Here is a 24,268-nt window from a genome sequence, read left to right on the forward strand (position 1 = left end):
CTAACACTGCTTGGCCCAAGACCGCAAGAAACTGCAGTCGTTAACACATCCCAGTCCAGCACGCAAAACCGCCTCCCATCCATCTACACCTCCCTCCGCCTTGTGAAAACGGGCAGCACAATCAAAGACCCCTCCAACCCAGATTATTCTCTCTCTTCCAACCTCTTCCATCGGGTAGGAGATACAAAAGTTGAGAACACGGACTAACAAGTTCAAAAATAGCTCTTCCCTGCTGTTACCAGACTCCTGAATGACCCTCTTATGGACTGAACTGATCTCTTCATACATCTTCTCTACTGAGTAGTACTACACTTCGTATGCCTGTGTTTATATATTTACATTGCGTATCTATCGTATGTCCTAAGTTTTATTTCATATATGGAATGATCTGTCTGGACTGTACACAGAACAATACTTTGCACTGTACACGTGACAATAAATCAAATCTAAATCCAAGAATGTAGAATGGTCAGAATTGTGCTTGTAGTAATTCAGCATAAATGAATGCTCAGTTGTGATCTTACTCAGAAAGGACGCACGAATGGTTGGTGCGGAAACAAAAGAAATTCACGCTGCTTTAGCAAGCCTGAAGGATCTAAAGTCAGTGGCAAGGGAATGGTGAAAGCTCATTATAGAGGTAGAGCAGAGAGTGTGGCCTTGTATTTAACGCATTCCTGCTCTTGGGTAGCACTGGGCAGCAAAGAAGGTGACCATTTGGCCCATCATTCTAGTGCTGGATTACAAATCTACTCCAATCCCCCATATAATACCGTACATCTGGTCTGAAAATAGAATAATTTTTCATTTCCTGCTGTTTATGTCAACTTGTCTCTCTCCTCCTCCCCTCCTCCTGCCCCCCCCCCCCCCCCCCCTCTTGTTTTCAAAGTTTGGGTGTTACATAGGTGAGGAAAAGAGACTTCAATTTTTATTGACACAATGGTGTGCATTTCAGGAGCATCTTCTGGGAGGCTGGAGAAAGCTGGAAGGAGGACTGATTCACAAGGCACTGAGTGACCCCGAAAAAGTGACACGCAGAGAGACGCTTGTCCAATTGTTGGCCCAGGCTCTTGGCCTGACGGGATCCAGCAACTCCACAGACAGCTACGACCCAGAAGCACTTGTTGGAGAGATGGAGGTAAAGTAATGGAAGAATGATCATTCGGCTTCCATGTGTTAAAAAGCAGTATTCATCTTCCAGGAGTTAAGTTACAAATTGAGTACCACAGCAGATCCTATCTGAGACTATCATTGGGAGTTGTTTCTGAAAATATAATGATTTATATTCTGAAAATGACAAAGGTATGCATGATAGTCTATAATGATTACCGGAGTCTGTGGAACCCAATTGTGTTTGGAAACTAACATTGTTATCGATGGAATGGAGTAAGTGACTTGTTAAGTTATAACTTGTGTAAAGTTCTATACTTAACTTCAGTAGATCTCTAATTTATATAGAAAGACTTGGAAGGCAGTAAAAAGCTGAGATTGGAGCAAAATAAATCATTTAATGCAACAAATCATTGCTCTAATTACACAGCCATACATCAACCGCGTTCTGTAAGTCAAGTGGTTTCCTGATGACTACAGACTTATTCCAGTGAATCAATCACACAAAGAGGTTTATTGTGGTTTACTTAGCCATCAGAGCACCAGGTTATTAATTGGTCTCAAATCTCCTAATCTTGATTTGACCCACTTTCTGACCCACCCCTCCATTATCTCAGAGTGCAGGGTATGAATTTGGTACTCTTTCGGTAATTTCCTCCTCCAAACTTGATCACTTGTATTTACGTAACATGAAGAAAATGAGTGGACTTTTGATGAGTGAGTTTGGGTGCATGCAAGGAGTGGAATCCTCAAAACGTGACTTTGAGCCAGGATGACAACATCTCAGCTGGAATACATTGAAGGTGAATCAGGTGTTCTGCTGTCGGGTAAAGCATTTAGATACAATAATAGATATAAGACTTATTTTAACTCTAAATTCTGGCTTTAACAGCCAGTGGATCTGTTTCCTGAACCTGTCAACAACTTGTCACCATCAATGAGGCGAGTGGGTAACATGGCGATCTTCAGTGAAACTGACAGGCTGGGAAGCCTTTGATCAGTGAAAGTGGACTGCTCCACCCTTGGCTGCTGTCTATAGCGCTCATTCTCAGAGAGTGCGTTAGTCGCTTGACAGGTTAATGCCAACTTCTTGGAAAGGACTTCACCTGTCGAGCACTGCACTCGCCTTCACTGGGCACTTCCCTGTTTCCACAGCATGGGAACAACATTTTCAGTTCCACCTTCCATCTCTCCAGCGGAGGTAGATGAGAAGTAACACTAGCACCTATTCCTTTTTCCTCAGCTAGATGTCTTTCCACAGTACAAAGGGAATGGACACATAGATCCAGGTGGAAGGTGGTGAGACCCCGAACTGAGAATCTGCAGGCAGAGAATCAACTCTCAACACGTTTTTAAATGTTTTTATTATTTCATGGGATGTGGGCATCGCTGGCAAGGTTAGCATTTGCTGCTCGTCTTCACGAGCTCGTTTGGGAAGACGATGACGTAGTGGTATTGTCACTGGACTGGTAAACCAGAGACCCAGAGAAATGATCTGCAGATCCAGGTTCAAATCCTGCCACTGCAGATGGTGAAATTTGAATCCATTAAAAAAAAACCTGGAATTAAAAGTCTAATGATGACCATGAAACCAGTGTTGACTGTCGTGAAAACCCACCTGGTCCTTTCTGGAAGGAATTCTGCTGTCCTTACCCGGTTTGGCCTACGTTCGACTCTAGGCCCACAGCAATGTGGTTGAATCTTAACTGCCCCCTCAAGGGCAATTAGGGATGAGCAATAAATGCTGGCACAGCCTGCGACGCACACGTCCCGTAAACAAATTTAAAAAAAAAACTTGGGCTGGATTTTCTGGCCGTCGTAAAAACGTGGCCTTTCACGCCAGAAAGGCCTCCAGCGGCCGCACCATGCTCCATGGCGGACTCAGACCGCGGACCTGGACCCTCCAAATTGTGCCCTCGATTGGCCGCGTGCCCGACCCGGGCCGTACGCCCAAAATTAGCGCACTACCGTATAAGGCACCTCCGATCGCCCCGCCCCCGACCATGCTAGTATCCCGACCGTCAGGACCACGTTAGATCCACGCCATCAGGACTTCGGCCGGTTGGGGATGGAGAATGGCCGGGCGGGCCTCCAGCAATGGCCGCAGGTAGGTGATATGCGGCGTGGCAAACTCTCCTAATACACCGCTTTTCGGGGCCCGGAGAATCGGAGAACCAGCGGCGGTCCTAATTCCATGCGGGAAACTGGATTCTCCACCCCGGCGCCAGCCGCGATTTTGCCGTCGTGGTACGGAGAAACCAGCCCCTTCTCCGCCCCGGCGCCTGCCTCGATTTTGCCATTGGGGTGCGGAGAATCCCCTTTTCTTTGAACTGAGTGCCATTTCAGAGGCAGTTAAGAGTCAACCACATTGCAACCGTGCTGCCCCTTTCTCTAAAGAAAATTAGCGAACCAGATGGGTTTTTTCAACACTCAACAATAGTTTTGTGGTCATCATCACTGATGCTAGTTTCAGTTCCAAATTTTATTATTGCTGCGGTGGCTTTTGAACCCTTAACCCCAGAGCATCAGCCTCATCCTTTGGAGTACTAGTTCAGTGACATTACCACTACACCACCATCTCTGGCTGCACACAACGTGCGTCAGGAAACTTGGGCTCCTACCCAGGTCACTGCTGATGCGGGCAGATTTCTGGGACAAGACCTCCTATCCGGTGGAGCAGGTGAGCAAGTACTGCTGACAGCGGTCAAGTTACCTGTTACTGGAGGGCCATGCCTCTCATTGGTCACCTCCTCTCCCTGAGATTTTGTGCTCTCTTCCTCTGCAAGAAGAGAAGGCAGGGATCTGTGTTGGGGCCTCAATTTTTCACATCATTCATTAATGACTTGGATGATGGAATAGAAAGTCATATATCCAAATCTGCTGATGGGCAAGCTTAGTTAGTCCGCATTATAGGAAACCTAGATGATAGCATAAATTGCAAGTGAATATTGACAGACTAGGTGAATGGGCAAAATTGTGGCAGATGGAATTGAATGTAAGCAAGTGTGAGGTTACCATTTTGGACCAAAAAAGGACAGAGCAGAGTACTTTCTGAATGGAAAGAGGTTCGGTACAGTGGATATCTAAAGAGACTTGGGGGTTCAGGTGCAAAGATCCATAAAATGCCTCAAACTAGTGCAAAAAGGCTAATGGAGTGCTTGCCTTTACCATAACTAGAGGACTGGAGTATAAAGACACAGGGGTTATGCTGAGGTTGCACAAAACCCTGGTTTGACCCCACTTGGTACTGTGAGCGGTCCGGGACACCACACCTTAGGAAGGATATTTTGGCCTTGGGGGGAGGTGCAACATAGGTTTACAAAACTGATACCTGGACTACAGGGGTTGAGTTACGAGGAGAGATTACTCAAAATAGACCTGTTTTCATTAGAATTTAGAAGGTTAAGGGGTGGTCTGATCGAAGTATTCAAGATTGATAAAGATAAGCTATTTCCACTGGTTGGAGATTATAAACTTGGGGGGCATAGTCTAAAAATTAGGGCCAGACCATTGAGCAGAGATGTTGGGAAGCACTTCTTCACTCAAAGGGTGGGAGAGGTTTGGAACTCTTTTCCCACAAACTCTATAAACATGGAAAATTGGAGCAGGAGTAGGCCATTCAGCCCATCGAGCCTAACTACAAGTTGTAATTTGATAGCTCACAAATCACTATACCTCAAACGAGGAACTCTCCCCACCCCTTGGTGCCTGTGTCAGACCGTTGTCTGAACCTTAATGTGCTCAGTGAATGAGAATCAGTTTAACAATGCAGGAGTCAATATCTGGAGGAGGTGGGAGTGGAGAATCATCATTATGTCAGATTTACGGTGTGAGAAACACTAACCTGTTAATTGCTTTGTCTTGAGTTGGTAATTGCTGGTATTCTGAAAAATTACTTCTTGTGATCCCAATTCAACTTAATTGGAACATCATGATGTCGAGGGGTCATGGACATCGAGCCGGCCCTTCCTGAGAGTTCAGCATTCACAATTCTACTTATAATTTATTGATTTTCTGTTGCCGTGTTGATGATTCATTGGGGCCAGAAAAAGCACCTCCCAAAACCTTTAAATATCTCGAAAGTGCTTTACAGCCAATTAAATACTTGCCAACATGCAGAAGCAATTGAGATGTAGGAAAGTGTGGCAGCTTGTTTGCACCAAGCAGAGCCCACAAACAGCAATGCCCTAGTGACCAGGTAATTCATTTTTCGTGATGTTGGTTGAGGAATAAATGTTGGCCAGGACACCAGAGACTGAGTCGCAAGTGATGCCTAGAGGGAGAGAGATTGCCTGTCACTGCCTCCTTGTTTTGTGGATCAGGCATATTAAAACAATCATGCAAAATCAATAATTCATTGCAGAGTAATGAATGTCGGTAACATTGTGTTGATTGGGGTCAGGGGCCTAGAGAGAAGGGAGATATTAGAATCACTGTATTATTCTGCTCTTCTGTTTCTTTTGAAATGGGATGAATTGCTTTTGATGTTCTGAATTGTGGCTTCAACTTCCATAAGGTTGTCCAAGACTTCTTTTTCGTCCATGGGTAGAGGTGTGTGAATCTTCGTGGTTGCTTCTGCCTCAATCTCACACTCTCCCGGCATGATTCATTACTAAATATTTTTGCCGAAGTGGCATAGACACCGTAAATCGCAATTTATAAATCATCTGGAATATAAAGCAAGCCCGTTTTAACCCATCCCAAAAGTCATGTCTTTGCATCCTCGAGGCAGAATTTTCTGGCCCCACTCACCGCTGAGATCATGTAGTCCTGCCGAGAGTGAATGGACTTTGACTGTCCCACCACACAGCCCCTGCCGCTGGACCCTTCTCGGTAGGGCTAGAAAATTGCAGCCTTGGTGTACGAGTCTGTTGTGTGAGGATCTGGCACATAAAGTGTTAACATGCCACTTACTAGAGAACCGCCCATGCAGTGATGTAAGAGAAGACACCTAGAGGCCAGTGTAGTGTTGGACAGAGCTGTGAGTAGAAGAATGCATGGAAACAGACCCTGGCTTAGACATTTACTGTACCCTATGTATCTAGTTTCGAGTAATTAATAAATACTTACAGTTAGCTCAGTTGACTGAACAGCTGGTTCGTGATGTGGGTTCAATTGCCGTACCAGCTGAGGTTATTCATGAAGGGCCCGCATTCTAAACCTTGACCCTCGTCTGAGGTGTGGCGACCCTCGGGTTAAATTACCACCTGTCAGCTGCCAAAGGGGAGAGCAAGCTGTAGTCCTCTGGGACTGTGGCGACATTTACGTTTACAGTTGAACTACCTCAGGCTACGTGCACTATGAATTAGACCTACCAGACACCACCCAACATCTTACAACAGAGCCTGCTCCCCTTTTAAGCCATGGCATGCTCTACTCACATTAGCAGTCAGCCTCAATTTTCCAATCTAGCACCAGCATTATGACTGCTCTTGGTTGGGACAGCAACCTAACTGTTATATAGTTAGAGGTGGCAATTCTGACACCTTGGCTATTGGTTATTCTCCCCCCCCCCCAACACACACACACACACACACAGACACACAATGGATGTGGAGAATCTCAATACACAATTAACCTTTGGCCATTGAGTTGAATGCAGACGGCATGCTAATTTTGCACTGCCTGCTCTTTATGATGGTTTCTGTGTGCAGTCAGTGCTTCTCTTGTTCTTCATTTGCATCAACGGAGGTTCGATATCCTTATTAACTTGCGCTACTTAAAGCTATCCTCTTCAAGTTGAGGTCCATTATGGCTAGGGCAGATGTATGGAGTCATCTGACAGATGAATGTGATGAGGAAAAGAAGGAGGAATATCCGCTGATGGGAGAGAACAGGTACCAGATTTTCAGACACTGCACTCCACTCTCAAACTCCGTTTTGAAATGAGCCTTAATTTCTGTTTGCAAATGAGAGTTTTCCAAATTTCTACTAACTATAAGAACAAGGGCACCAGAGACACGCGGTGATGCCACCGCATGACAATTCCCCTCCAAGCCACTCAACATCCTGACTTGGAATTATATCAGCGCTCCTTCATTGTCACTGGGTCAAAATCCGAGAAACTCCCTCCTTAACCGCACTTTGGGTCTACCTGCCTGATATCAACAGCAGTAATTCAAGATGGTGGCTCACTACGACCACAATGACAGTACCCAATCCCCACACTTTCACAGTGACAGTCCCTATCCATCTCCCCACCTTTTCACACTGATAGCACCCAATCCATCTCTCCACTGTATCATACCAACAGTACCCAATTCCAACGCTTTCACAATGACCGTACCCCATTCATTTCCCCATCTTTTCACGGTGACACTACCCAATCCCAACCCTTTCTCAACGACAGTTTCCCATCCCCACCCTTTGACAGCACCAGTATCACACCCATTTACAGCAGTATCCTATCCCCACCCTTTCACAAACACAGTACCCAATTCTCACCCTTTCATGGTGACAGTAGCCCATCCATCTGCCCACCCTTTCACTGGTTTGAACCTTGCACTTGTCTTCCCCTCAATCCCAGTTCAAGTTTCTCCTCTGTAAAAATGCCCCATTAAAGCTGTTATCCTTATTCTCTGGCAAATTCCACTCCAGCACCTCCAGTTCAGGCTGACAGGTTTCTTTCCTTCCTCTCCTTCTACTCCATGCTATCACTTGCCCTCTCAGTTGGTGCTGGCATTCTCTTTCCGCCTCACTCCCAAAATGTTATCCCCAGATTATGCTCTCATCCTTCTTTCACAAATTTTTCCTTTGCTTCCTTCCTTTGTTGCATTTTGCACTCTCCTTTCTTCCTTCATTGCCACTCGCATGCTTTTTCCCCTTCTTTCCCCTTTCCCTATGACACTCATTTATTATCTTCCACTGCTACATCATTGTCATCATGTCTTCGCACTTTGCCTTTTGTTTCCCTTTTCCTCTTCCCTTCAAACCAATCATCATTTCCCTCCATCCCTGTCTCCTCAGCATTGTCCCTATCTGATGCTACATCTTGATGATGTGCTCGTGTGAGCATTCCCCCCTCAAGTACTCAGAGACTGGAATCACTTCCGTTAGAAGCAGGACTCCCTTAGGAACGGCTGAAACAGATTGTGGTAGTCGGTATTAGGGGTATTACGGTACCTAAGTTGGAGGTACCTAATGCTGTAAGATCATTGGTGTTGGAGGTACCTGATACTGTAATATCATTGGTGAAGCCTGCCTGCTGGTTCCACCCAGTAAGGCGGAGTATAAGAGTATGTGTTTCCCTAGCTGCTGCATTCTGTACCTGCGCTGCTGGGGGTTTCAATAAAGCCTTCAATTGTCCTACAATCTCGCTTCGGGAGTTATTGATCGTGCATCACAGATGACCTTTGTTCTTTCATGGGGTATGAGCGTTGCTGGCCAAGCCAGCATTTGGTGGCCGTCCCTGACTGCCCTTGAAGTGAGTTGCTTGCTAGGTCATTCCAGAGGGGCAATTAAGAGTGCACCAGATTGCTGTGCTCGGTAAGGATGGCAGATTTCCTTCCCTAAAGGATATTCGTGAACCAGATGGGTTTTCACAGCAATCAATGGTTGTTGTAATGTTCACCATTACGGAGACTTAACTTTCAAATCCAGATGTTGCAAACTGAACTTAAATTCCCCCAACAGCTGCTCCGGTGGGATTTGACTTCCCTGTCCCCAGAGCATTAGCCTGGTTCTCTGGATTAGTAGTCCAGTGACATTACCACTACACCATTACCTCCCCGCAATCTGTATTATAACAGCAGTTTGGGATCTGAGACAAGAGGATTATCTTCCTGAGTTTGGTTTACTGGTTCAGGTCTTGCCATAACGAATCCCCCTGAGGGCATATCTGAAGCAAGAGATTATGAAGCACTCTTACCGTGTTAAATAACTTCATCTGGTTTCAGGAGAAGCTTTCATTGATATACTGGGTGTTACTTTATATGGAGCCCAGATCTTGCTATTGATAATAACAGTAATCTTTATTAGTGAGACAAGAAGGCTGACCATTAACACTGCAATGACGTTACCGTGAAAATCCCATAGTCGCCACATTCCGGCGTCTATTCGGGTACAAAGAGGGAGAATTCAGAATGTCCCTAACAGCACATCTTTTGGGACTCGTGGGAGGAAACCGGAGCACCCGGAGGAAACGCACACAGACGCTGGGAGAATGTGCAGACTCCGCACAGCCAGTGACCCAAGCCAGGAATCGAACCCAGGTCCCTGGTGCTGTGAAGCAACGGTGCTAATCACTGTGCTGTCTTAATCATTTTGAGGGGGTGTGGGTGTTGGTAGTGGGGAGGTGCAGTAGGCAATGGTTGGAAGAGTGGGATTGTTCCCATTTTCCCACATGCTTCAGAGAAGGAGTCGGCAATAACCTGGAGCTCAGTTTCTGAATGAGCGGGTGCACAAGTGTCATAGAACATAGAACAGTACAGCACAGAACAGGCCCTTCGGCCCTCGATGTTGTGCCGAGCAATGATCACCCTACTTAAACCCACGTAACCCGTATACCCGTAACCCAACAATCCCCCCATTAACCTTACACTACGGGCAATTTAGCATGGCCAATCCACCTAACCCGCACATCTTTGGACTGTGGGAGGAAACCGGAGCACCCGGAGGAAACCCACGCACACACGGGGAGGACGTGCAGACTCCACACAAACAGTGACCCAGCCGGGAATCGAACCTGGGACCCTGGAGCTGTGAAGCATTGATGCTAACCACCATGCTACCGTGAGGCCCGTGACATCTGTATACAGAAGCTCAGTGATAGACGTTGGAGTGATTTTGGTTTTTGGATTGAAGGTAATGTAGGTTGAACAGTATCACGCCAGGTCGGTAATCTGTTATTCTGTTATCTCCATGTCGGGTGATTTGCTGGAGATAAGGTGCAAGATTGCAAGGAGGACGTTGGAGAAGAGGCTTGGTGCAATGTCACAGTCTTATTTGACCTCAGTCTTCACTGAGATAAGATCTGTGGTGAGGGCTGGCAAATTTTAGGATACTCCATAAGCCTTTGTGGTTGAGTATTTGCGAGGTCGAGAAAGGCCATGTACAGTGGCTAGTGCTGTTCTTATATTTTTCTTGGATTTGCTGTGCAGTGGAGATCATGTCCGTGGTGCCTCTCGATGTGCGAAAACTTCAGCGTGACTCTGGAAGGAATTCCCTGGCCACTGGGAGGAAGTGGCTGTGGAGAATCCTCGCAATTACCTTCCCTGCAGCAGATAGCAGGGAGACTCTTCTGCTCTACAACTGGACTTGTTTCCTCCCTTCAATATAGTCATGATCACAGCCTCCAATGCACCAACTCAGCCTTTAAAAATATATTTTATTCCAAACACATTTAAAATCAACAAAATACACTGTCCACCAAAACATAATCCACGGTTTGTACAATTCCCCCCCCCCCCCCCCCCCCCCCCCCCCCCCCCCCCCCCCCGCTGGGACAAACAACTGGGGGCAGAACGGTAGCACAGTGGTTAGCACAGTTGCTTCACAGCTTACGGGTCCAAGGTTCAATTCCCGGCTTGGGTCATTGTCTGTACTGAGTCTGCACGTCCTCCCCGTGTCTGTGGGTTTCCTCCCACAGTCCAAAGATGTGCTGGTTAGGTGGATTGGCCATGATAAATTGCCCTCAGTGTCCAAAAAAGGTTGGGTGGGGTTACAGGGAGAGGGTGGAGGCGTGGGCTCAAGTGGGGTGCTCTTTCCAAGGACCGGTGCAGACTCGATGGGCCGAATGGCCTCCTTCTGCACTGTAAATTCTATGAAAACTCCTCAAATAAAGCCATGAACACCCTTCACCGCACCTCAAAAACTCTCCTTTGACCCCCCTCAGCTCAAACTTAATCTTCTCTAGCCGGAGAAATTTGTACAGATCCCTCCCCAACTCCTGCTCCCTCAACTACCTGTATATATCCCCAATCCTGCCCTCCCCAAGTTGTCAGGAAGCAGCAGTTGCTCCAACAGCATGTGCAAATAAGAAAGAACAATACAGCACAGGAACAGGCCCTTCAGCCCTCCAAGTCTGTATCAGTCATGACACCAACCTGTGCCAAAACCTTCAGCACTTCCTTGTGCCAAATCCTTCTATACCCAAAAGCTGATGTAAAGTCCCGCACCTACGTTTACCTAAACTCACTGCCCCTCAGCAGCTCAAACCTCTCCCCCAACTCAAACTTCCTCTTCGAGAACATATCCCTAACCCGCTCCAGCCCCACCTCCCTCCACTTCCGATAAATCCCGTCTATCCCCAGCACCACCAGCTTAAACCTGCCGTTCTCACACGGAGGCGTCAACACCGACATTCTTTCCAGCTTGACCTGCCTCCTCAACTGGTTCAATATCCTGATTGTCGACTACACCAACGGACTCCCTGTATCAGCTCAGCCTTGAGCCATTTGAGGAAAACTGTTTGAGCACCAAGATAACAAACCCAAGACCAAGAACATGGTTTACCCAGCAACCGAGACCCTTGCGCTCAACCCACTGAAGGTATTCATAGCTCTGGAGAGGTACCACCAGTGGTGCCTTCACAAAATCCTCCAGATCTGGTGGCTAGAAAGATGGTCCACAGCAGCATTCTCACCCAAGCCAACATGCCCAGCATTGCGGTGCTAACCACTCAAAACCAGTTCCAGTGGGTAGGACATGTCCATGCACCTTGTTTTGTTATGCTCTTGATGTAGCATAAGCTGCTTCCTTGATGTTCACTCTGACAAAGGAAGGTTCAGACTTGGAGATAGCTTTAACACATTTATTGAACTGTTAACAATTCTCCTACTTGGATTCGACTCTCCTGTTAATCCTGCTACAGCTACTCAGACTGACGAACCAGTCTGCTACAATCTAGGTGGTGGGTGTGATGTGTTTCAAATCAACCCTGTGTACTCATTGAGAATCTCCACTGGAAAGAGGAAGATCATGCGTGTTGTGTCCTTTATATATGGGTTGGTGTAATGCCCCCCTGTGGTAGTGTCACCTCTGTGTGTATCGTGAATGCCCATTGGTCGTGTCCTATCTTACTGACCTATTGGTCGAATGTCTGTGTGTCATGTCTCTGGTGCTCTTTCTAGTGTCTAGCTAGTCTACGTGTATTTACATTAACCCCCCTTGTGTATTTACAGTGATGCATATCACCACACACCTGATGCCAGACTCCCAAAGCAGCTGCTCTCCTTCAAACTCGCTCATGGCAGGCAGAGGCGGATTTAAGTTCATGAGGCCCCGCACTCACCTTCATTCTGCCTCCCCCCTCCCACCCTTGCCAACCACACCTACCCTCGCCCCACAGAGCACAAAGGCGGAAGCTACAAAAATACACAAATTGGGAACTCCTTTTTAAATTGTAAAAACATGCCACCATGAACAATGAATTGAAATCCAAGCTTGCATCTTGTCAGATTGACGGTAGAGATGGTCACTATTATGACATGTGGGTTTTGAGACGAGCAGAAACGCAATTTGCTGATGAGCAATGAGGAGGGGAAATTAGCCTGAGACATCACAGCAGCACAGGCCAGTGCAGGACAGAATGAGCCAGTCCAGTGCAGGAGCAAATACTCCAATCAACGAGAAGAGTACGCTGCCATTCAGTATATTTCAGAGTCTGAGTTTCAAAAATAAAAGTTTCTTATTCACGCCCACAAAATCGAAGAGGTTATTGTCGTGAATTCACGTGAGCCCAAGTCCAATATCGGTGGCTTTGTCTGGCAGGAGTCTGTTCTTAGTTCCAGAAGAGACTTTGTGATGACCATTTTTGAGAGCGATAGCAGTTGCATCTACCAGCATATGACCAGCTTCAGCTATTACATCAAACCAGCGATGCCTGTTTTGAAAAAAAAAACAGAATTTACGCACCAGTTTCTGTCCTGGGTCCTCTCGTCGGCAGCTCATGACTTGATTTGGGGGGTTGCTCTGTGTCCGTCGCTGTAGCTGGCCTGGGCCCACTTAAGCCGGTGCCCGGCAGAAACCTGCACAGCTCCTCGGGGCTTGATTCACAAACCTCAGCAGCTGAGATCTCCCTTGCCCCTCGCTGTGGACTAGCGAAGTGAAAGGGATTGGATTATATACGCCATTGTACTTCAATTAGTTTCTGTAAAATAAGCAGCTTAATGATTCGGCTCAGACCTTGGACCCCTCGTAAGGACCAGTCCACCTGCTGAAGGATTGAGGTTATACACTTGAGGATACACAAGTCCAGATCGCAATCTTAAAATTCGATATTGGACAATGTCTAATATCAAGATAAAGCAGCCCACTTGATTGGCACCCCTTCCAAAAAAATTCTCTCCCTCCACCACTGACGGACATTGGCAGCTGTGTGCACCATCCACAAGGCGCACTGGAAGAAGTTACCAAATCTTCTTGGGAAACACCTTCCAAACCCACGACCATTAACAGCTAGAAGGAGAAGAGTAGCAGAGGAATGGGAATGCCACCACTTTAAGGTTCCCCTCCCCTCCAAGTCACTCAGCATCCTGACTTGGAAAGATATTGCTGCTCCTTTACTGAGGCAGGGTCAAAGTACTGGAAGTCGCTCCCTGACAGCACTGTGGGTGTACCTGAACCACGGGGACTGCAGCGGTTCAAGAAGGCAGCTCACCAGCACCTTCTCAAGGGCAATTAGGGATGGGCAATAAATACTGGCATAGCCGGCAATGCCCGATCCTGTAAGTTAATTAAAAAGTTACAGATATCTCCTAACAACATGGGAGTTGATTATAGGAGTGACAAACACTAAAATGGTACCTTACTTGAAATCTATGACTTGCCCCACCCCACCACCACCTCCTATCATGTCAAGGTATTTGCAGGCATACAACAACACCCTGAAGCCCAGAAACAGCAGTGATTAGTTCTAATACTTCATAAATAACGTGGATATATTTTGAAACTGCTTGCTGCCTGAGCCATTTCCACGCTGGAAATGGGTTAATTGATTTGCTCTCTCAGCTCTCCCTAGATGCGTGTTCCACCTCATCACACTTTCCAAATCAAGCAGCAGCCCTATATCGTGAGAAATGCCGCGAATTTAGCGGCAATTTCCCAGCCATGCATATCCTTCTTTGCCAGTGAGTCGGCCTTTTGGCATTCTCTCTATTTCGCTACTCGCTAACAAGGACGTGCAATCCCCGGAGTACTGCTGATAACTGCAGGCTACTAATAAGTTGTCTGCTGATTTTAATATGCATCTCGACTGCAAAGGCAGCACCATCACGGGCCAGTTACCATGGTAATTAGAATAATTGTGTCCTGATAATAGCTAAATGCTTTATTCTGGAAAATGATAGATTTCAACACAAACTTCCCACAGTTCTAGATACTTTTGTACCTCTTTTTGTTCCTTCCGTTGATGCACAGTGGAGCTTTTCAAGCAGGAAAAGCCAATGGCTTTGAACTGGGCCACGCTTGGGGCTGCTATGTGCTTTGGGCAACAATGGAGTGGTATACGCAAATGAAATGCCACCTTCAACTGGCTGACAGGTACCAGGCAGCATCCGTGGAAACTGTTTCAGGTCAATGAGGTTCTGATGAAAGAAAGGTCAGATGAGAGAAAGGCCAATCAGAAAGGCCATTGATCTGAAACATTAACTGAGTCTCTTGATTCTGCCTGAGTATTTCCAGCATTTTGAGCTGGAACTTCAGGTTTCTAGCAGTGGCCGTACTTTCTTTGTGTGGAGCGCAGTCTTCCTTGGCAGCTCTGTAAAATCACCGTCCTGGTGTGGGACTTCACTCCAGTCCCACGACACGCTGGATCGGTTAATCTCGGGCAAGGTGGCGAGCGGGACACTGCACGTCGGCACCCTTGCGCTAGGGGGCAGGAGGGATTTGGAGCACGCTCCTGCTGGCTCGTTACTGCCTGCTGATTCGTAGAAACTAGGAGCAAGAGTAGACCATTTGGCCCTTGGATCCTGCTCTTTTTAAATTCCACCAGCTGCCATGGTGGGATTTGAACCCATGACCCCCCCCCCCCCCCCAACAATAGCCTGGGCCTCTGGATTACTCGTCCAGTGGCAATTAACACCACATCATTACCCTCCCACTGCTGTACAGTGTGGAAGTCAAGAACAGATGGAATTAGACTCAGACACGAGCAAGTAGCTCATCTGAAAAATTATAGATTCTTATCACATGGCCGCACTCTAGACCACTCTTTCGGTGGGTGTGGAAACTGCTAGCGGTGGACCAGTTGACAGTTAGGTACCGGGCGCGATTTTCCTTTCAGGATGCGTGACGGGGCTGCCCATGAACTAATCCCAGTTTCTGCTCTCACTGGAACTGAAAGTTACTCTCTCAGTGCTCTTGTTAACGCATTGGAAGATGTTCCGAATTACAGTGCGGTGATTCACCTGAATGGAAGGAAAGAGCTTGATTGTCACTGTTGTTTAGTCAGGTATTCTGAACTGGAACAAAATATTTACACTGAACGGTCCAAAAATTGACTTTAAGATGCAATACTGCTTCTTGGTGATGGAAAATTGTACTATCTGATCGAACATTTCTGATGCCTCAAATATAAAAATAGAGACCTTGGCTCGATCTTGTAATCCTTGAAGGAGAGCAAAGACCCTCCCTGTTTAAGCAACCTGGAATCTGAGGCCTGAACACAAACCTCGCCAGCTTTCAGCCGTCGCTCTGGAACGCTCTCCGTAAACAGCATCACCGAGCGACTCAGCCCACTTTTAAAAGGCTCTCCCAAAGCCCCTTATCTTTCAGTCATCCCTCTATCCTCTTCTGTGTCTGTGTCCACTGTGTGGTGGCTTCTCTGCTGTGTGGTGGTCTGAGAAATTACAGATTCTTATCACTTGGCTTCTCTTTAGTCATAATGGGGAAAAAGCTGCAAGATGTCATTAAGGAAACAAGAGCCAAATTCATGTGCAGTGTTTGGGATAAACCCAAGCTTGAGTCTTGATTACTATTAAATTTAGTTCAGGAAGGAAAGACTGAGGGAATTCAGTGTTATGAGGTACTGGGATAGATTACACACATTTTATTTACTTTACAACACATTTTAGTCGGTCGATTCAATTTTTGTACCCATTTATTCTTGAGATGTGGGCGAGACTGGCAAAGACTCAGTTACTCAGCTACCCTGATAAACTGAACCACTGCAGTGCATGTGGTGATGGTGTTTTCACAATTCTGTCAGGTGGGAAGCTGCAGGATTACTGATCTTGTGAAGGTGAATTGATGGCGACATTTGTCCTAATCCTGACACTCCCTTCCTGGACAGTACTGTGAGTGTATCTGCACCACACGGAACAAGAAGGCGGCTCACCACCACCCTTCTCTAGGGAAATTAGGAATGGGCAATGAATGCTGGCCTCCATGACGCCCACGTCCCACAAATTAACAGAAAAAAAAATGAGGGTCTTGGGGTGTTTGACTCAGGGGGAATTTGGAAATGACAGCATTCCCAAGAACCATCTCAGTTTTCGAGGAGGGAGACGCCATCAATGAAAGTTTGGCGATCTGCTTTTCCCCAATATTGATTCTCAGTAAACGGGCATCACTGGCAGAGTCAGCATACGTTGTACGTTCCTGGTTTTCCTTGTAAAGGTGTTTGTGGACCTTCTTCTTGAACAGCGGCTGCTCCAGTAATGAAGGTGTTACCATGTTGCAGTTAGGTAGAGAGTTCCATTATTTTGACCCTGCAACAATGCAGGCATGGCCATGTGACGGCGGTGACTGTTTTGGAACTGATAATATGCTGCAAAATGTAGATGATGCGTATGAACGGGCATAGATTTCGTCCATAAGATTTATATTTTAGAGTTTTAAACTGTGTGCAAATGAATTGTGCTGGGTAGAATCACCGTTACTTCATAACATTACTCCTGAGGGGTGACACTGCTGCCTCACCGCGCCAGGGACCCGGGTTCAATTCCGGCTTTGGGTGACTGTGTGGAGTTTGCACATTCTCGCCGTGTCTGTGTGGGTTTCCTCCGGGTGCTCCAGTTTTCTTTCACAGTCCAAAGACGTGCGGGTTAGGTGGGGTTTCGGCTGTAGTGTGGGGGAGTGGGCCTGGTGGGGTGCTCTTTCTAAAGGGTCGGTGCTGACATGATGGGCCCAAATGATCTCCTTCTGCACTGGAGGAATTCTATGGTTCTATGGAGACTGAAAACCACTGGTATTCCTCCAGCCAATCTACGGCTAAACAAAATGCACAATATTCCACCAACAACAGAATAAATATGTCGCAGAAAATTTCAGCTCAACAAGCGCGAGAGGAGCATGGCAAATGTATACACATCTCTACTTCTTGTGATCGATGCTGGAGAGATGCTTTTTCTTTTCCCGTTAGTTTTACCTGCCTCTATACCGCTGTCAGCTGTCAGTATGAGATAGAGGAGAAGACTGCCTGGTGATGGATTCCTGGGGAGTGGTTGCGCAATTTGTTCTTGTTCAAGCGCCGGTCAAGGGCATCTGAAATTATGCAACTTCATTCCCTGCGGGATAGTCAAATGTCGGATAATTTATATTCATATATAATTTTCCGCCCACAGACAATGAAGGAGAATGGTCGTGTTATTAAAAAAAAACGTTCTGTCAAAATTTCTGACCTTTGAGCAGCCCAGATATTGCGTTTTGCAGAGCTCGTTTAGAGCGTTTATCTCATGAAGATTAGGCTGAAGAAAAAGAACATAATGTAATCAGCGAGTCGTTCCACATAAGTCAGCTTTATGTTTTTTGAGGTCATCTATTTTAATGATTGAATTGAAAGCCTCCCACTCCGAAGTAACCTATATAGATCTTTTCCTTAGCATAATATTTCCGAGCTCCCTTTATCTTATAACAGCTGTTACACAACATCGCACAGGTTATGTGACGAGAAAGCGGGGGCAGAAAGCTGATCAAATGTGAGCAGGAGGCTGTATTCAACCCTTCATCCATCTTCCTTGCTCGCTATTCCAATGCCATTGGGCATTATCGGGTAGCTAACAAAATTACTTCCTATTTCAGACAATATTATCAGTGACTACCTCCTGATGGCCATTCAGTTACATTGCGTAAATTTATATTGAACTACTCGTCCTTAAAGGGGTTTTTGCAGTGTTGTACTAATCTAGAAAGACTTGGGGAAAAAAAAGTCTTGCATTTTGAAGCATCTTGCATGACCTTAGGGTGTCTCAAAGCAGTTTCCAGTTAATGAAGTACTTTATAAAGTGTAGTCACTATCTAATGTAGGAAATGCCATTGTTAATTTGCTGATAGCGCAAATGATTTTTCTTTTCCCGTTAGTTTTACCTGCCTCTATACTGCTGTCAGCTGTCACAATGAGATGGAAGAGAAGACTGCCTGGTGATGGATTCCTGGGGAGTGGCTGTGCAATTGAATGATCCACGATTCTCCCAAAAGGGAACAAAGTGCCCGAGCGAGCGTGTTCAGCCGCGTGTTTCCCAGCGCACAGAGCGCCGAGAAACACATGGCTATTTAACGTGCCGTGCGTTGAATAAGGGGCCTGAACGGGGAACGCTTGGCTGAGGCTGCTCATAGCCCTGTTTTGTACAGTGGGGAGCTCAGCTCGTCAGAATTTTAAAATGATGTCCCGATTTCCGACCCAATCCCCAGCCCGAACGCACTATGGGAGGTAGGGTCCCACCCCACCCAGCCCCCACCCTCCCCAACACCCACGCCTGGCATCCTGACCTGATTGCACATGCACGCAAAATGCCAGCTTGGCACCTTGGCATGCCAGCTGGCAGGGGTACTTTGGCACTGCCAGGTGGCATCAGTGCCAGGGCACCTCCCTCCCCGAAGGGTTTGCAGTTGGTGGCCTCTGATCTCCCCCCCCCCCCCCCCCCCCCCCCCCCCCCCCCCCCCGATTCCAAGGCTTACTGCCTCACTCTAATATTTGCCATTGTGGGTAGGATTTACATCGTAACATTTCGCGGAATCGCGTTGGATCTTACGAGGTGTGGCGAGTCGGGTAGATCCCGGGAGCGGGGTCTCCTGACTTTCAACGATCATGCTGCACCACTACGAGCTGCTTTTCCGACGCAGCGTGGCCGTTGGATCGCACCCACACCTCTTCATAGGTGCTATATGAAGGGTAACTATTGGTCAGGATGCTAGGGAAATACCATTCTTCCCCAAATGGCGCCATGAAATATTTAGCATTCACCTGAGAGGGCTGGCGGGATTTTGGTTTAGCGTCTCACCAGAACAACAGCGCGTCTGAGAGTGTTGCCCTTACTCAGCACGGCACTGCGGTGTCAGCCCTGTTAATGTACTCAAGTCTCCCAAGTCAGGCTTGAACCAATTTCTCAATGCACTACCTGGAATGGTAGCGGGGGTGGGGGGCAGAAACCTTCAAAAGGGAATTGGTTAAGGAGAAATTTGCAGGGCTTGGTGGAAACAGCAGCCCAGAAGGGGAAAACAGTGGAACTTGAGAAATAACTGGTGCTGGTCCCAACTGGAATTCCATTTTAAGATATACAAGACTAGTTAGGAGCAGTACCAATTATGACAAGTTTTACTACTTTTTCCCTTCTGGGAGAAGATTGAGACTAATCAGATAGTTCTTTCAAAGAGTTGGTCTAGATATGATGGGCTGAATGGCCATTTGCTGTGGCCTTTGATTCTATGCATCTCACCACCGCATAACTTTATATTGATTTACTCGTAGCCATCCATTTTTAATACATTAACAGAAGGATTTATTTTTACTAATAGCATGAAGTTTCAGCAGAGATTATGTGACCCCTAATGTAAGAGCAAGCATTTTTGTCTGTGTAACAATGCTTCTGCAAATCGTTTTAAACATATGTGTCACTGATATACGAACAAGACTGGCTGCTTTGTGGGAAAACATTGCCGGCGACTAATGGAGGATTTTATTGCCAAATTGAGCAGAGTTAATGCATCAACCCCAGCTCACCCAGTCCCACTGAATTGACTCTGACAGGATGGAGCCAAGTGACACCTCCAGTCCTGTCAGTCCCACCCTCGGGGCCCCTTTAAGCATTCAAAGGAATTCAGATCCACATCCTTCATTTCAAGGCATTACTGTCGGTCCCTGAATTTAAATTTTTACATCAGTGACAAAGCCAAGCTGAACGAGTTGCTGTGGCCGTTGGTGAGGGAGCTCCATTTTATTCATATGGCCGCAGATCTAACTGCCTGTTGGATTATTTCTGCGGACCTGTTTATATAGGAAAGGACTCTGCAATGTGCATCCATCAGCTCTATGCTAACTGGTCGACATTACCTCCCTGTCCAGCGGCAACTTCAGGCTTTTAAAGTTCTCATCCTTGTTTTCATATCCTTCTATTGTCTTGATCACAGAATCATAGAATCCCTGCAGTGCAGAAGGAGGCCATTCGGCCCAACAAGTCTGCACCGACCGTCCGAAAGAGCACCTTACCTAGGCCCAATTCCCACCCACCCCCGCCCCCCCATCCCAGTAACCCCACCTAACCTTTAGACACAAAAGGGCAATTTAGCATGGCCAATCCACGTAACCTGCACCTCTTTAGACTGTGGGTGGAAACCGGAGCACCCGGAGGAACCCATGCAGATGCGGGGAGAACGTTCAAACTCCACACAGTCACCCGAGACTGGAATTGAACCCGGGTCCCATAATGGGCGGGATTCAGATTGTGACATCTCGTGAGATTCCGTTAGATCTCGTGAGACATGGTGAGCCGGGTAGATCCAGGACGTGGTCTCTCCCGGCAGCAAGGACGAGACCTCTCACACCGTCTGCTGGCCGCGTTCCGCCCCTGTTCACCCGAACGGGGGTGCGATGGGGCCGGTAGATCGCACTCTATATAAATGTATCCGTCGGCTCTGTACCATGCTCTACGTTACTGTGATTTTTTCACAATTTATCTGGAGCTTGGAGTGATTACATTTGCAGATGATATGGAACTGACATAGATAGTCGACTGGAACATAGGACTCAGCAGCAGGAATAAACCATTTGGCCCTTTGGGCCTGCCCCACCATTCAATACGATCACGGCTGACCTGGTTATTGCCCCAACTCCACTTGCTATTTGCACCCCCCACCCATAACTTGACTCTCTTGCCTATCAAAAATCTGTCTAACTCAGCCTTGAATAAATTCAGTGACACAGCCTCCACTGTTTTCTGGGGGAGAGAACGCCACAGACTATGACCCTCTTGGGAGAAAAATTATTCTCCTTACCTCTCTTAAAAAGGAGGCCCCTTATCCTTAAACTGTGTCCCCTAGTTCTAGTCTCCCCCACAAGAGGAGACATCCTTCTGGTATCTGACCTATCAAATCCTCTTAGGATCTTCTGTTTCAATAAGATCACCTCATGTTCTTCTAAACTGCACTGGGTATCACCCTTACTTCATAAAATAAGCCCTTCATCCAAGAAATGAGTTGAGTGAACCTTCTCTGAACTGCTAATGCAATCATTTTTTAAAGAAGGAAACCAAAGTTGTACACAGTGCTCCAGATGTTGTCTCACTCAAGGTCCTGAACAGCTGCAGGAAAACATCCCTATTTTTACATTCCATTCCCCTTGCAATAAACATTCAATTTGCCTTCTCAACCACTTGCTGTATCTACATACTGAGCATTTGTGATCCCTCTGAACTATTACGTCCTGCGACCTTTCTCCATTTAAAATACTGCTTTTCGATTCTTCTTGCCACACGTGGACAAGTGCACATTTTCCCACATCTGCCAAATTTATGCCCACCGCTACAAAGCCAAACATCTATGTTAAAGCTGCTGTGCGTGTGAAAGTTATTGTTATGGATACCACTGGTACTGTGAATGATCCTTCTTTTGACAGAGTACCGCCAGGTTCAAGTACTGAAAGCAACCCATAGGCCTGCCTCCGATGTCAGCTTTGCAATATAAGTATAGTCCCAGCAATGCAGTACTTTTATTGGTGGGGTGGAATAATTCTGATGAGAAATGATTGCAGAAGACCTTTGGGCTCCTAGTGCAGCGTGTACATTCCAGCTCTGTGATATGCCTTGAAGGGTGGAAATGAAATACGCCAGGACTGTCCCAGCACGTTGGCTCGAATCCACAACACAAAGGTTGTGTTCAAAAGGTTCCTCAGACATCGGACACCTTCAATTCTGGAGTTGTTAGAGAACATATTTTCAGGGAAAAGTATTCATTTCAACATTGATGCACACACTTCATTCACTCGCATCCAGGCTGTTTTGATGGTAGGCCACTCTATATTGAATGGCTCCACTTTGAATGTTTGCCTGGGGAAATGCAGGCATGATCCTTTTTAACTCTTGAATGGGACCAGAAACAACGACCAAGCTGGAGACTGAGCCATGTCTTGGCCTGGAGAACTGAACACGGCTGTGCAGCTTCAAGGCCAATCCTTGCGAAAGATTGAAATAATATTTTCCTCCATCCATCAACGTTCTTTGGTTCCCATTAATATTCGGTAAAGATGCAATATTATTATTATATTTTCATGAAGCTCCAACAACTCCACTAATAGAGTGTATTGTGACTTACTCCTTGTACAGTGAGATGGTGCGTTATTTCTGTTCTTTTCCATCCCCGCACCCCACAACTAATGAAACTTTTGCTTCTGGTTTCTAGAATATTTTGTTCATGCCCAAAGTATTGGAATACCTGACATGTAATGATGAACAGGACGATCTACAGAAGATCCTCGCGATTCCTGCCGCTCAGAAGGCTCAGCTAAATGGTTACCGGGCAGCTGTTTGCAACACCACCACCAAAGTGCGGAAGGAACACTTTCAGGAGCTCGCCGATAAACTTAAAAGCCAAGTGGACATCCAGAAAATTGTGGAGAAGGTGAGTCTCTTTTAGATTTGGTTTTGGGGAGGGAGTGGGGGAAACTTTGTCTCATTTCAGTGTTGAAGCTTCCAGCTCATTCAAATGTCTTTTCCGACTGATGGAGAGCAGTGCACCTTGCTTACGTGCCTTATCCCATCATTATTCCCATGTTCATTGTTCTTATCCTTATCTTGAGTCCCTCTGTGTAATGTCCCAACAAGTCAAATTTGCACCACTGGAGAAGGTGCATTTAGTTGTCCATCAAGATGGCTGGCTCCACTTGAGGAGATCAGGAAGCTCTGATGCATTGAGATGCACTTGCGCTGAATTTATTTAGGACAGCAGTGTCCTCGATTCACTTACTACATAACTAAGTGAAGGACGGCATGTTCAGGAGGTGGAATAACTTTCCTAGGTTGTTCTGCCAGTGGGGAAGCTCTATTCACATTGGGAAACACTTTTGTGTGTAAATCACTTTTCAGTTGCGGCTACAGTGTTCTGTCAAATTCTGAGTACTACACTTTAGAGAAGATGTCAGGACTTCGGAAAACGTACAGAAGAGATGTTCCAGAATGGTGCCGGGATGAAGGAGTTCAACAATGTGAAGATGCTAGGATAGTGCTTCTTAGAGTAGAGAAGGTCAAGGGAGATCTAATAGAGGCGTCCGAATGTACAGAGATTTTGATGGTAGTAGATGGTGAAAATTGTTTCCATTGGCAAGGGTGTCAATAACCAGAGGACAATTAACATAATTGCCAAATGAACCAGAGATAAGATGAGAAATTCCTTTATGCAGTGAATCAAGATGTGGACCGTGCTCATTGAAGGGATGGTGGAAGCAGATTCAGTTGTAAATTCCAAAAGTAAATCGGACGTTAGAAGGGGAAACCTCTTCAGACAATGGAGAAAGATCTGGGGAATGGGGCTTATTCAATTGCTCGTTCAAAGAGCCAGCACAGATATGATGGGCTAAATTATCTCCTCTACACTGTCATTCCTTTAGAGGGACGTAGGAGAGGCCCCAGCACCACCATTTTCCAGACGTGGCAAGTTAGTGATGTTACGTGAGACACTGTAGGATGCGCTGAATAGAGGGAAGCCTGTTCTCTGAAAATGAGAAGGAAATTGATGTGGAAAATCTCAGCTGGATGCCTTCCTGCATCTACTAATAACCTGCTGCCACAGAGAAGCATTGGATGTTAAAGTATATCTGCCTACACTGCTCCTTTTGTTTAGAAAGGCCTTTTAGAATTATTTAATGAAATTGGTGAGGCTTACAGAGTTTGATGGAATAAATGGATGTCACAGTGTTATATAACTGATGAATATCATGTTAATAAAAACATTAAATTAAGGGGGATGCAACACCGATTTGATTCCTTGTATAGTCACAGAGTGGGTTTATAAGCAT

The 24,268-nt window shown here is 46.4% G+C and overlaps 1 protein-coding gene across 3 annotated transcripts in view; it reads left to right on the forward strand.

Moving 5' to 3' along the window:
• The window catches only part of abca2 (ATP-binding cassette, sub-family A (ABC1), member 2), a 577,021-nt gene that overhangs the window by 294,286 nt on the left and 258,467 nt on the right, over window positions 1-24,268 (forward strand). For all 3 annotated transcript variants that reach the window (XM_038782183.1, XM_038782184.1, XM_038782185.1), the window contains 2 exons: window positions 953-1,135; window positions 22,657-22,875. In XM_038782183.1, the coding sequence (XP_038638111.1) occupies window positions 953-1,135; window positions 22,657-22,875 (402 nt within the window). The remainder of the gene's footprint in view (window positions 1-952; window positions 1,136-22,656; window positions 22,876-24,268) is intronic.

This window comes from Scyliorhinus canicula, chromosome 21 (genome assembly GCF_902713615.1).
Source record: "Scyliorhinus canicula chromosome 21, sScyCan1.1, whole genome shotgun sequence".
Taxonomy (NCBI): Eukaryota; Metazoa; Chordata; class Chondrichthyes; order Carcharhiniformes; family Scyliorhinidae; genus Scyliorhinus; species Scyliorhinus canicula.